Consider the following 14569-nt stretch of genomic DNA (forward strand, 5'->3'; position numbering starts at 1 on the left):
TCTTTAATTATTTTTTTATTATTTCTGGAATTTGCATGAATGATCCAAAGTTTCGGTAAAGGGAAAAACAAAAACGAGCTTGACTCACTTTTGCGTATTATGTCTTGCATGTGGGAAAGAAGGAAATAAAACCCAGATTGTTTCATTCGTTTTGGATAGAGAACAGCTTTCTCTTAATTTAATGTATTTCATTTAAGGCCAGTTAATGGTTAGGAAATATCAGTGTACATACATAATAGAAATGTCCTGCTTCTTAAGAAACAATATTTAACCACGATGAAATAGTAAATTTAATTGGAATTAAATGTTATCAGGCTTGAATAACAGTTTTGTTTTTATCAGATATTATTCAAAAGCCTGAAATAAAATTCTTGTTTTATTTTTCAACAAAGTAGCTAAAAACCACCAAGTTTTTTTTCGTTCGTTCATCGTCTTCCACTTATCCAGGACCGGGTCGCGGGGGCAGCAGACTCAGCAGAGACGCCCAGACGTCCTTCTCTCCAGACACCTCCTCCAGCTCCTCCAGGGGGAGCCCAAGGCGTTCCCAGGCCAGCCGAGAGACATAGTCCCTCCATCGTGTCCTGGGCCGTCCCCTGGGCCTCCTCCCGGTGGGACGTGCCTGGAACACCTCCCGAGGAAGGCGTCCAGGAGGCATCCGGTATAGATGCCCGAGCCACCTCAACTGGCTCCTCTCAATGTGGAGGAGCAGCGGCTCTACTCCGAGCTCCTCCCGGATGGCCGAGCTCCTCACCCTATCTCTAAGGGAGTGCCCGGCCACCCTACGGAGGAAGCTCATTTCAACCGCTTGTATCCGTGATCTCGTTCTTTCGGTCATGACCCAAAGTTCATGGCCATAGGTGAGGGTAGGAACGTAGACCGACCAGTAAATTGAGAGCTTTGCTTTTCGGCTCAGCTCTCTCTTCACCACAATGGACCGGCACAGCGCCCCCATTACTGTGGCAGCTGCACCGATCCGTCTGTCAATCTCCCGCTCCATTCTTCCCTCACTCGTGAACAAGACCCCGAGATACTTAAACTCCTCCACTTGAGGCAGGAACTCCCCTCCAACCTGAAGAGGACAAGCCACCCTTTTCCGGTCGAGTACCATGGCCTCGGACTTGGAGGAGCTGATCCTCATCCCAGCCGCTTCACACTCGGCTGCGAACCGCCACAGCGCATGCTGTAGGTCTTGGCTAGAGGGGGCCAGCAGGACCACGTCATCCGCAAAAAGAAGAGACGAAATCCACTGGTCCCCAAACCAGACCCCCTCCGGCCCTTGGCTGCGTCTAGAAATCCTGTCCATAAAAGTTATGAACAGGACCGGCGACAAAGGGCAGCCCTGCCGGAGTCCAACATGCACTGGGAACAGGTCCGACCAAACTCCTGCTCCGCTCGTACAGGGACCGGATGGCCCCTAATAAAGGGCCCCCGATTCCATACTCCTGGAGCACCCCCCACAGGGCATCACGAGGGACACAGTCGAATGCCTTCTCCAGGTCCACAAAACACACGTGAACCGGTTGGGCAAACTCCCATGAACCCTCGAGCACCCTGTAGAGGGTATAGAGCTGGTCCAGTGTTCCACGGCTGGGACGAAAACCACACTGTTCCTCCTGAAGCCGAGGTTCGACTATCGGTCGGACTCTCCTCTCCAATACCCTGGCATAGGCCTTACCAGGGAGGCTGAGGAGTGTGATCCCCCTGTAGTTGGAACACACCCTCCGGTCCCCCTTCTTATAAAGGGGGACCACCACCCCAGTCTGCCAGTCCAGAGGCACTGTCCCCGACCGCCACGCAATGTTGAAGAGGCGTGTCAACCATGACAGCCCTACAACATCCAGACATTTGAGGTACTCAGGGCGGATCTCATCCACCCCCGAAGTCTTGCCACCGCGGAGCTTTTTAACCACCTCGGTGACTTCAGCCTGGGTGATGAAAGAATCCAACCCCGAGTCCCCAGCCTCTGTTTCCACCACGGAATGCGTGATGGCAGGATTGAGGAGATCCTCGAAGTACTCCTTCCACTTCCCGATAATGTCCTCAGTCGAGGTCAGCAGCCTCCCGCCCCCACTATAAACAGTGTTGGCAAAGCACTGCTTCCCCCTCCTGAGGCGCCGGACGGTTTGCCAGAATCGCTTCGAAGCCAAACGGTAGTCCTTCTCCATGGCCTCACCGAACTCTTCCCAGGCCCGAGTTTTTGCCTCTGCCACAGCCCGGGCCGCAGCACGCTTGGCCTCACGGTACCCGTCAGCCGCCTCAGGAGTCCCACAAGCCAACCACAGCCGATAGGACTCCTTCTTCAACTTAACAGCATCCCTTACTGCCGGTGTCCACCACCGGGTTCTGGGATTGCCACCACGACAGGCACCGCAGACCTTACGGCCGCAGCTATGGGCAGCAGCATCGACAATAGATGCAGAGAACATGGTCCACTCGGACTCTATGTCTCCAACATCCCCCGGGATCTGGTCGAAGCTCTCCCGGAGGTGGGAGTTGAATACATCCCTGGCCGAGGGCTCCGCCAGGCGTTCCCAGCAGACTCTCACTATGCGCTTGGCCTGCCGAGTCTGTCCGGCTTTCTCCTCCTCCAGCGGATCCAACTCACCACCAGGTGATGATCAGTGGACAGCTCAGCCCCTCTCTTCACCCGAGTGTCCAAAACATGCGGCCGAAGGTCTGATGATACGACAACAAAGTCGATCATCGACCTCCTGCCTAGGGTGTCCTGGTGCCAAGTGCACTGATGGACACCCTTATGTTTGAACATGGTGTTCGTTATGGACAATCCGTGACTAGCACAGAAGTCCAATAACAAAACACCACTCGGATTCAGATCGGGGAGGCCATTCCTCCCGATCACGCCTCTCCGGGTGTCACTGTCGTTCCCCACGTGGGCGTTGAAGTCCCCCAGCAGAATAATGGAGTCCCCGGGAGGGGCACTATCCAGCACCCCCGACAGGGACGCCAAGAAGGCAGGGTACTCTGCACTACCACTCGGCCCGTAGGCTGAAATGATAGTCAGAGACCTCTCCCCAACCCGAAGGCGCAGGGATACAACCCTCTCATCCACTGGGGTAAACCCCAACACGAGACGGCTGAGCTGGGGGGCAACAAGCAAACCCACACGCGGGGAGGCCCGCCGCCTCTCCCCGTGGGCCACTCCAGAGTAGAAGAGAGTCCAACCCCTCTCAAGGAGATGGGTTCCAGAGCCCACGCTGTGCGTGGAGGCGAGCCCGACTATTTCTAGTCGATATCTCTCGACCTCCCGCACAAGCTCAGGCTCCTTCCCCCCCAGCGAGGTGACATTCCACGTCCCTAGAGCCAGCCTAAGCATCCGGGGATCGGGCCGTTGAGGTCTCCACCTTCGTCCGCCACCCAATCCTCTTTGCACCGGTCCCTCACAGTTCCCGCTGCAGGTGGTGGGCCCACTGGGGGATGGCCTCGCGTCTCTCGTTCGAGCTTGGCCCGGCCGGGTCCCGCGAGGAGCAACCCGGCCACCAGGCGCTCTCCGACGAGTCCCGACCCCAGGCCTGGCTCCAGGGTGGGACCCCGGCTCCGCCGTACCGGGCGACGTCACGTGCCTCGATATTGTGTTCTTCATGAGGGGTTCTTGAACCATTCTTTGTCTGACCCATCACCTAGAACCTGTTTGCCATGGGAGACCCTACCAGGGGCATTTAGGCCCCAGACAACATAGCCTCTAGGATCATTTGAGCACTCAAACCCTCCACCACGTTAAGGTGACGGTTCAAGTTTTTTTTGTTTTACTTAATTAATACAAGACAAAAACTATCAGATTAAAGCTTTTCAGATTTGAACTAGAATAATACTAATGAATATCTGAAAGGCGGACTCAATGCCAAGACAAAATCCCTGATATTTATATTAGGCTCTTTCAGATCATAGCTTTGCAATAAACACACCACTACGAACCTCCGTTACAGATCAATTTGTCCTTTAAATCTCGCAAGTCAATCTATCAAGATTAAAGAGCATGTGTGCGCTCAGATTATGTAGTTGGGTTTGTGGAACCAAAGGAGTGCTGCTTACAACTCCAGCATTTACCCACGTAAGACTTGTAGGATTTCCCTGATGGGAAACCCATCCCACCCAGCACTGACCTTTGTGTCACGTTTCCCAGAAAATCAATTGTGTTAAATGGTTAAAATACAAAAACGTTGATGTTACCATGTTCACTATGTTATTATCTGCATCAGATTCTGCAGATCAATTTATTATTCCGATCAGACAGACACTGGAGATTAATTCGCTGTTAAACAGCTGGAGGGTTGTGCTGATGCAGATGTGTGTTTGCTTTGTACTGTTACACACATTCTGCAATCTCTACAGTTTAGTAAATATGGTTTTTTTTGACTGTGGCTCAAGGTGGATCTGGGGTGTATTATTGCTGGGTTGAGGTCAGCTGCCCATTCTGTGTCATGGGTTTCCAGTTGATCGCAAGGTGTAGGCAGTTGCACATTACAGAACGAAAGGATGATTTGAAAGGGGCTGGTGTTTGCATAAATGAAGCTTGCAAAAAATCTGCAAAGATTTGCCATAAACCTTCACACACACATCACTGCACAACTGTTGCCAAACATTTCCCTTTTCCATGAGATAGTCAGGATGTCTTAATAACCAGGTCAGAAATGTGAGACTTAAGCATAAATACATTTCACGCCTAAACTTAAACAAGCTACTTTATCGGCAAAAACCATGTTTTTTTTAACATCAAATCAGCTCATATCTGAGAGAAACAATTAAAAAGCTTCAGACCCAATGACATCTACATTCTTCTGGCAATTTTATGACTTCTGCAACACAATGTCTTGTTATTATCTCCTCCTATATGTCACTAAGAAGTATATGCATGTGTCTTCACAAAGTATTGATGAGGTGTTTGAAATGATTGCATAGCTAAATTTGCTTTTATGATTGATTATTATAATGAAGGTAATGAAATAAAAAATATAAATCCCCCTGTAAAATATTACCTGCACTTCCTCTATCACTTCCTCATTTATAGTCATATATCCCTCTGCATGGTTGTATGTATACTTATTTATGCATTAAAGGAATGCTTTACATCTTTCCCTCTTGTTTGTATACTGTCGATATCAGACCGGTAAACCATTTGGTGGAGAATATTTTCTTACCCATGATTCTATACCTTTCAGGCCCCCCAATGCCCCCGCAAGATGTTCAGGTGCACTGTGGGCAGGCTCCAGGTGTTCTTCAAGTCCGCTGGAAGCCTCCCGTCCTCTCTCCGACAGGCACATCTAATGGGGCAAATGTCGTTGGCTATGCAGTCTGCACTAAAGGACAAAGGGTGAGTGAACATGTCTAAGCAATATTAACTTAGACAATGTCCTCTTTTTAGCTTTGACAGAATAGTGAGTGATGGTGAGTCCCTTCTTAATTTCAGGATATTAGCCCAAAATAGAGATATAATGCTCATTGACTATGTCATTTTGTCCTAAATCTCTTTGGTGTATACAGCGAAGCCACCTACTTGTGATTACTGTTCAAAGCACGACTCACTTTCTGGGACATTTTAATGTCTTGGAAAGGTCTCTCACCCCCTCTGGTGACAGCTCAAGCAAATCAAAACATCTCATCTGAAAGGTTGAGGTGTAATCTGGTTTCCAGCAGTTAATAATTACATGAACGGCTGCAATAATAAATACAGTTTCAAATGCAAATAGAAGAAATTAACTTTTTTCTCTCTCTGAGAGCTTGTGAGATGATGAATCATGTTTTTCGTTTTCTTCAGTCTTGGAATATAATTGTGTGCTTAGGATGGTACTATACAGGAAAAATCATTGCCTTGGTTGGGTGGATCCACCCACCCAAGCACTCATACACAAGTAATCCAAGTGGTTGAACGTCATACAAACACAGGTTACTATTATAGTCTACAGTATTTCTACAGTAATGCTAGATGCAGTCTTGATTTAATCAAATCAATCACACAATTAGCATTCCAGCTTGAGAGATCATTTTTGTAGAGCAAAACTAACCTGGCACATCTAGGCAACTAATTTCTCCATGTGGTATGCCTAAAATGTGAAACACATGACATGTGAAAATAGAAATATTATGTGCCTCTTAGCTTTTAAAGTACTCATACTCGTCGTCTTCTGCTTATCCGGGACCGGGTCGCGGGGGCAGCAGACTCAGCAGAGACGCTCAGACGTCCCTCTCCTCAGACACCTCCTCCAGCTCCTCCGGGGCGATCCCAGGGCGTTCCCAGGCCAGCCGAGAGACATAGTCCCTCCAGCGTGTCCTGGGCCGTCCCCTGGGCCTCCTCCCGCCGGGACGTGCCTGGAACACCTCCCGAGATAGTTTTTTAAAGTATTGATTTAATATTTTTAATCTTCTAATGCTGGGGTATCCAAACTTTTCAGCCTGTGGCCCTCAAAATAACAGTGCCAGAGACTGATGACTCCCTAAAAATAAATATAATTTTCACACTCTATATTTATTTGTAAAATATAGAGTGAAGTAATATGTATTTTTAAATGAATTTATTTTTCATCATTTATTATTTAATTATTTAATGGGACATGGTACAATTATTCATTTCATGTGAAATTTATTTATTTATTTTGTCTCGTTTGGCCCTGCATACAACACAACGGTCAAATCACTATGATTCTGAAAATCATCTCGTGACCCCACACTTGCTGTCTCGCGACCCCCACTTTGGGATCCTCTGTTCTAACATATAGATTATGAAACATAGCTGTTTCAGATGTTAAACAGTCCAGTTATGCTGATTCAGATGTTTGTAGTACCTTAAGGGAAACTAGAATAACCTTAACTGACAACAGGTCTGTCCTACGAAATCAAAGTGTCTGAATGGGAATCACCTGTATTCACCTGTAAAAACTCAAGGTTAGAAATAAATTTCAAACAAACCGGTCTTTTTTGTCTGAGATTACTACTTGGTTGAAATAGAGGTATTATGGTTGAAATGTGCCAAAGCAACATTGGGTTGATATGGTCGACCCAATTACATTGCAAACATCAACTTTTGAGCTGCTGCAGCTACAGCAGCCGCTAACTGGGGCTAAACAATATCAGGAAAACATCTGGTATTCAATAACATTGGTGAAAGTCACAATGACAGTGTGACTGCAAATAACTAAACAAATAGTTAGGTTTACAGTGTAGCCTTTATGCTTTAGGCCAAGATAAGACTTTATTCATTCCCCAAATGGCAATTTGAATTGTCATAGCAGCAAGACAGAATAAAAGGTGCATATCTAGGAAGATAATTTAAAGAAAATTATTAATAAAACAAATAGTCTAATAAGACCAACCAAAGTAACAAAAACATAAACGCAAAATATCTAAATAAAGTTACAGCTAATATGAAAAGAAAGAAAAGATATAAATGTTGTGAAAGAAAAGATATAAATGTATTGGCAGTGTTGTACATTTATACGTATTTATTGTAGTCTTATTGCTGATGCGTAGGACGTTTTGATGCGTTCCTTCTTGCACTTTAGCAGCCACTGCTGAATGAGTTGCTTAGAGCACCAATAGAGTCGTAAAGGGGGTGTGAGGCGTTGTTTATGATGGATGTCACTTGGCCACCATCCTCCTCTCCCCCACCTCTACCGTAGAGCCCAGGGGACAGGCCACAACTCCACTGGCCTTCCATACCAGCTTGTCCAGTCTACTCTGGGCCCTTTCTGTGCAGCCGCTCCTTCAGCAGAACACAGTATAGAACACTGCAGAGGCTAACACAGTGTTGTAGAACGGTTTATTGCAGACATAGATCCCAGATACTATGGTTGCAATAAAGTTACAAAAAAATTAAATGCTTTATTTCCATTACATCAAAATTGTTTTAATAAAGCTTGCATCTGGCTACAGTTGCTGTATTGGAATTTAAACAACTTAGTTGCCTGGCAAAACAGTTTCCTTATCACTTTAGCAGAACATCTCTATGACCCTATTGAATATTTTGTGCTGCTTTAAAAAAAATAACATCAGCAAATATAATAATGGCATGTGAAACATGGATGACTTTTTGATGTATTGGTGAGCCCTATTATAAACACCAACAACTTTGCTTTTGGTGAGACAATGCTATCACTAGAAAATGGATACAGTTGCTTTACCTTTTTCAGCCAAACAAGAAAACATTCACGGTACTGAGGTGTTCTAGGGTTAAAAGGTATAAGAAGAACCTATAGAGCAAAAATTGCATGACAGCATTCTGAGCGAAAGAGACTGCAGGCCTTTCTTGAAAGATGTTGGTAAAGGCATAAACAGTTGTATTGGTTCTTTAAAATGATAAATACATCTTTGTGTTTTTTCTTCAATCCAGATAGCTGAGGTGCTGTTTCCAATGGCAGACTATGTTACTGTTGATATGACGAGGATTCAATGTCTGGAGGCCAGAGAAGTCATTGTTAGGACACTGTCAGTCCAGGGAGAATCCCAGGACTCCCAAGTCGCCGTCATTCCAAACAACCTGCTTGTGCCTCTACCTCCCCTACCCTTGCCACCCCCAATGCACCCACATGCAGGCCCTCCTCCACATCCGCATCCGCATCCTCAACCTCACATCCTATCTCCTCACCTTTCTCACCCCACTCCCCAACTTCCTGCTCCACCCCTTGTGCATCCACACCCACCTCATCCACCACATCCACATACCCTTCCCAGACTTCCTCATCCAGGCGGATCCCCACATCCCCAACCACAGCCCTTACACCTGCAGCCTCACCCTCTCCACCAGGGTCGCAGGCCCCAGCACCAACTGCCTCTGCTGCCCCACCCTCAGCCCCACCCTATACCTCAGAGACCAGTAAGTGCCAGAGACCTGGATGCCAAAGAGCACACAGCCCACCATGGAGGAGCTATTCCACCTGGCCAGCCTGGCTGGGACCCAACTCGATCTCCTTTGCAGCTTCCTGTCCCCATGCAAGGTCACACTCTTGAGGCCCCTCCCCCTGTCCATTTGCGCTCCCCTTCCCCTCAGAGAATTCTTCCTCAGCCCCAAGGTACCCTTATCCCGGATACCGTGGCCAAAGCCATTGCTCGAGAAGCAGCACAAAGGGTGGCAGCAGAAAGTGGCAAGGTTTGGAAAGAGCATTACACAAAGTTACGAATTATTGCAGTATCTTTTGCTTACTGAATCTACACATACTTGTTTGTGAAAGTTTTATATTATACATTTTTACTTTAATTTTAATTTAGAGTAAATTGCTTGAGGTTAAGGGAACAAGCAAGAATATAACTTTTTTTCAAAATCAAAATATCCAAAACTGGAAATATCCAAAACAGAATGTAAATGTTGCTATAGATGAAAGTTGCTCCACTTTTTTTTTCACATCTCATTATTATTTTGACAAGTAGAGAGCAAAAGAACATGTCCGCACATATACATATACATGCTTGTAAACACAGGAAAAAACACATACAGGGAGAAAAAAAATTTATAATAACAATAAAAATACAAAATAAAGGTAAAAGCAATCCCACCAACAGACCAATCAACATCCACAGATGTTCTTACAAAATTACCTTAAAGCAGGGCCTCATTCCACCTCCTTGCACATATCAGGCTGGATATCATTTTGGACTAACCAAGTGGAAAAAATAGCCCAAATTTCTCAAACTTTGAATAATCAATCTTCTTAAGGGCAAAGTAAAACATTATCCATTTAAAACCATTGTGAAATTCCACATAATATCTTTTTCTTCCATGAAGATGTAATACAGTGATTAGCTTACAAAAAACAAACATTAAGTAAGGATCTTAGATTGTTTGAAATAACAAACTCTTCAGGGTAGATATTCAAAATACACAGTTTAGGATTTAAAGGAACCTCTTTACCAATCATCTGACCGATCATAGTCAACACAGCCTTCCAAAAAGACAACCTGAGGACACTCCCACATACAATGAAGTCCCTTTCTGGTAGCTGCATTTAATACATGTGTCAGGAATATTATAGTTGAAATAATATAACCTCGCCGGAGTGATATATTGCCTAGATGGCCATCTCTACTGTAGTAATTTCGAGTTTGTACTGGCAGAATGGATGTGAGTTGCTCCACTTTTTATTTACTTTCCTAATTTTTGTTCTGCATTTCTAGGGAGAGAGAAGGATGGGGAGATATGGAGAACAGGGTCATTCATTTCACCAGCATCCCTCTGATGAGGAAGAGGAAGATGAGGAGGGATTTGCTCGAGGACGTCGGAGAGGACCTTCAGTTGACGAGTTTCTCAGAGGCTCTGAGCTGGGGAGACCGGTAAGAACAGAGCGTTAAGTAATAACTTTCTTTTCTTTTTCTTTAAACACAAAAGCTTATTTTGTGGGAAACGTCTTAAATGTGTCAGGATGTGTGTTGTGTGTGCATGTTCATCTGGGTGGCTGCATGACTACACTCCTTCGCCCATGTCTCTGTGCGTGCTTAGGTATGTCTGTGGATATAAACAACTGCGTCTGTGTGTTTGTGTCTTTGTAATGATCACAAGCCTCACTATAGTCACAATGAAGATTATCACAGCGAGAGCAGCCGGGGCTCTGACCTGTCTGACATCATGGAGGAGGATGAGGAGGAGCTGTACTCTGAGATGCAGCTGGAAGAGGGACGACGACGCAACTCGCACAACACACCCAAGGTGCAGTTCCTTGCACTTACTGTAAACTCCTAGAGTCAAGCATCCTTGTTCATTATAATGTAGTGAACTGGACAGGCACAGATACTTTAAATGACTGCTGCCTTGGCTTGCTTTTTATTTTGTGTTGTTGGTGCGTGTGCTTAACGTGTGTACATGAAAACAAACTTTGAGCCTACTGAACATATATGCACCAGATGGTTTGTTTCTCAAATTGATCTGGGTGGCTCTGTGTGGAGATTATTTGCAAAAAACAATAACTTTCTTTTTTGTCTTTGCAATCAGATGAGCAAGTTTTGCAAGGAGATCCAATAAGTAAATAGCAGCTACCGTCGAGTAATACCATATCTGATATGTACCTTAACTGCGGTGTCCTCCACTTTTACTGGCACTCTAGGTAAAGATGTGTGAGAAAGCTTTTAAAAAATGTATCTTTTCTTCTAATAAAATTTTCTCACATTGAAACAACTAATGTTTTTCCCCCACAGTTTGGTGTAGAAATCCTTTTACCTCATTTAATAGCAGTTTCAAGCCATTAAGTTGTTGATCTGACTGTAGATATGGGTAAGTTAGGGCAAGTAGTTATTCTTGCAGTAATTTCTGATGCCATTTCATGACTAATAAAGCCTGACACACATTTGCCTTACTTAAATTGGATTTTATTTTTGTTTCCCATTTTGTGGAGCAATCAGGAAAAATGTGCTTTTGCGCCATGTCATACTTCTCCGGAATTAGCAAGGTTTGGCTTGTGTAGATATTGGAATTAGCAAGTCATGGTGTCATGATTTGTGGGTGTTTTTGGGTTCTTCTTCTTCTCCTTCTTATTATTATTCTTGAAAGGTTTTGAATCATGCTTTTGTTATTTTCCTGGTCAGGCTTTAGTTTTGTCTTCTTGTTCATGTTTTGTCAAGTTAGGATCTGGTTATGCTTTAGTATCATGGTTTACTAGTTGTGTTTAAGTTTGTATTCAAGAGTCTCTGTTTTGCTCCAGCCACGTTTTGTTCTCTCCTCCGTCATCTTCATTCAGTTCACCTGTGCTTAGCATTCAGTCTCCTCGTTTCACCTGGTTCTTGCTCCATATATACACATCTGTTCTGTTCATTCCTCGCGGAAACATTAAGGATCACTTTCTCTGTTCATGTCTTGTCCTTTGATCATGCCAAGCCTGTCTTGCCAGCCTTCCCATGTCTGTTTTTGCCTTCACCGTCTGTAGTAAGTTTTGTTAATTAAATCATTTCACTTACCGTCATGCTGCCTGCTCGTCTGCATTCCGGGGTCCTCCGTTACACCGCTCCTGACACATGGATAATATTGTCAGGATCTGCCATTTTGGGTTTTGTGTTTATTTACTTTCTCAATTAGGTGTTTCTATTCCTTTGGGTTTAGTAGTTATGTCTTGTAAATTTTGGAATCGTCTCCTGTAAAGCTTTTGAAAAAACCTTTGGCTTAAAGAAAGAAGCTTTCCCTCATCACTTTGCTGCCCAGTGCTTCTCTACATTTTGGTCCACTACAGCCACAGACCGTGACAAATATAATAAATGAGAAATTATAAATTTATAATTATTAGGAAAAGTAACAATTACTAATGAAATTCTAAATAGTTAATTAATAATACATTACATTTTTTAAAATAGTTAATAAATTAGAAATATATTTAAAATTAATAAATACATTTCGATGGCGCTGTAGTCAACTTTGTAGTAGTCTTGCCAGCCAAATAAATTACACATAGTTGCAGAATCTTTTCTCAGGTTAGGTAGATGAATTATTTCCCTTATCAGCATTGAGCTTACAAGAAACGTAACTGAGCAGCGTGGTCAAAGTTTTTCTATCCAATGCACGAAACCAGCTTTTTCAATTCACAGTGGAACTTTGAGAGGCGCAATGTGAACCACATACCATGCTCACTTATGTGTGCATAATGTTTTCTATTTGTTACAAATTGAAATTTAGGGCTATGTTACGAGTCTTAGCTTACAGTCATTTCTTATGTGCGATATTTCTCACTTTCTTGTGTGTGTTTGAATGTAAGTCTATGTGTCTGTTTCAGTGCCTGCCTGTGAGTTGTGCATGGTTTCATTGGTTTTATACAATGTGTTCACGTTTGTGACATCAGTCTTTATATAATCACACAAACACACACACACGCATATATATATATATATATATATATATATATATATATATATATATATATATACAGTACACACCGAAGGTTTGGACACACTTTCTCATTCAAAGAGTTTTCTTTATTTTCATGACTGAATATTGTAGCTTCACACTGAATGCATTAAAACTATGAATTAACACATGTGGAATTATATACTGAACAAAAAAGTGTGAAACAACTGAAAATATGTCTTATATTCCAGGTTCTTCAAAGTAGCCACCTTTTGCTTGGATTACTGCTCCGCACACTCTTGGCATTCTGTTGATGAGCTTCAAGAGGTAGTCACCTGAAATGGTTTTCACTTCACAGGTGTGCCCTGTCAGGTTTAATAAGTGGGATTTCAAGCCTTATAAATGGGGTTGGGACCATCAGTTGTGTTGTGCAGGAGGTGGATACAGTACACAGCTGATAGTCCAACTGAATAGACTGTTAGAATGTGTATTATGGCAAGAAAAAAGCAGCTAAGTAAAGAAAAACGAGTGGCCATCATTACTTTAAGAAATGAAGGTCAGTCAGTCCGAACGATTGGGAAAACTTTGAAAGTGTCCCCAAGTGCAGTCGCAAAAACCATCAAGCGCTACAAAGAAACTGGCTCACATGAGGACTGCCCCAGGAAAGGAAGACCAAGAGTCACCTCTGCTGTGGACAATAAGTTAATCTGAGTCACCAGCCTCAGAAATCGCAGGTTAACAGCAGCTCAGATTAGAGAACAGGTCAATGCCACACAGAGTTCTAGCAGCAGACACATCTCTAGAACAACTGTTAAGAGGAGACTGTGTGAATCAGGCCTTCATGGTAAAATAGCTGCTAGGAAACCACTGCTGAGGACAGGCAACAAGCAGAAGAGACTTGTTTGGGCTAAAGAACACAAGGAATGGACATTAGACTAGTGGAAATCTGTGCTTTGGTCTGATGAGTCCAAGTTTGAGATCTTTGGTTCCAACCACCGTGTCTTTGTGCAGCGCAGAAGAGGTGAACGGATGGACTCTACATGCCTGGTTCCCACCGTGAAGCATGGAGGAGGAGGTGTGATGGTGTGGGGGTCCTTTGCTGGTGACACTGTTGGGGATTTATTCAAAATTGAAGGCATACTGAACCAGCATGGCTACCACAGCATCTTGCAGCGGCATGCTATTCCATCCGGTTTGCGTTTAGTTGGACCATCATTTATTTTTCAACAGGACAATAACCCCAAACACACCTCCAGGCTGTGTAAGGGCTATTTGACCAAGAAGGAGAGTGATGCTGTGCTGCGCCAGATGACCTGGCCTCCACAGTCACCGGACCTGAACCCAATCGAGATGGTTTGGGGTGAGCTGGACCGCAGAGTGAAGACAAAAGGGCCAACAAGTGCTAAGCATCTCTGGGAACTCCTTCAAGACTGTTGGGAAACCATTTCAGGTGACTACCTCTTGAAGCTCATCAACAGAATGCCAAGAGTGTGCGGAGCAGTAATCAAAGCAAAAGGTGGCTACTTTGAAGAACCTAGAATATAAGACATATTTTCAGTTGTTTCACACTTTTTTGTTCAGTATATAATTCCACATGTTAATTCATAGTTTTGATGCCTTCAATGTGAAGCTACAATATTCATAGTCATGAAAATAAAGAAAACTCTTTGAATGAGAAGGTGTGTCCAAACGTTTGGTCTGTACTGTATATATATAGATATATATAGATATAGATAAAGATATGGTTTGCAAATGTGCTCACATTCATGTGAGCAAATCATGAATGTCTGATTCTCGTAAATT

The 14569-nt window shown here is 44.0% G+C and overlaps 1 protein-coding gene across 12 annotated transcripts in view; it reads left to right on the forward strand.

Annotated features, from left to right (window-relative positions):
- Positions 1 to 14569, forward strand: part of rimbp2a (RIMS binding protein 2a) — a 97935-nt gene that overhangs the window by 56965 nt on the left and 26401 nt on the right. For 8 of the 12 annotated variants that reach the window (XM_047373556.1, XM_047373557.1, XM_047373559.1 and 5 more), the window contains 4 exons: positions 5178 to 5329; positions 8342 to 9097; positions 10120 to 10275; positions 10502 to 10648. In XM_047373556.1, coding sequence (XP_047229512.1) covers positions 5178 to 5329; positions 8342 to 9097; positions 10120 to 10275; positions 10502 to 10648 — 1211 coding nt within the window. The remainder of the gene's footprint in view (positions 1 to 5177; positions 5330 to 8341; positions 9098 to 10119; positions 10276 to 10501; positions 10649 to 14569) is intronic. The other 4 variants (XM_047373560.1, XM_047373561.1, XM_047373564.1 and 1 more) reach the window with 1 other exon arrangement.

Source organism: Girardinichthys multiradiatus, chromosome 8, assembly GCF_021462225.1.
Source record: "Girardinichthys multiradiatus isolate DD_20200921_A chromosome 8, DD_fGirMul_XY1, whole genome shotgun sequence".
In the NCBI taxonomy this organism is placed as follows: domain Eukaryota; kingdom Metazoa; phylum Chordata; class Actinopteri; order Cyprinodontiformes; family Goodeidae; genus Girardinichthys; species Girardinichthys multiradiatus.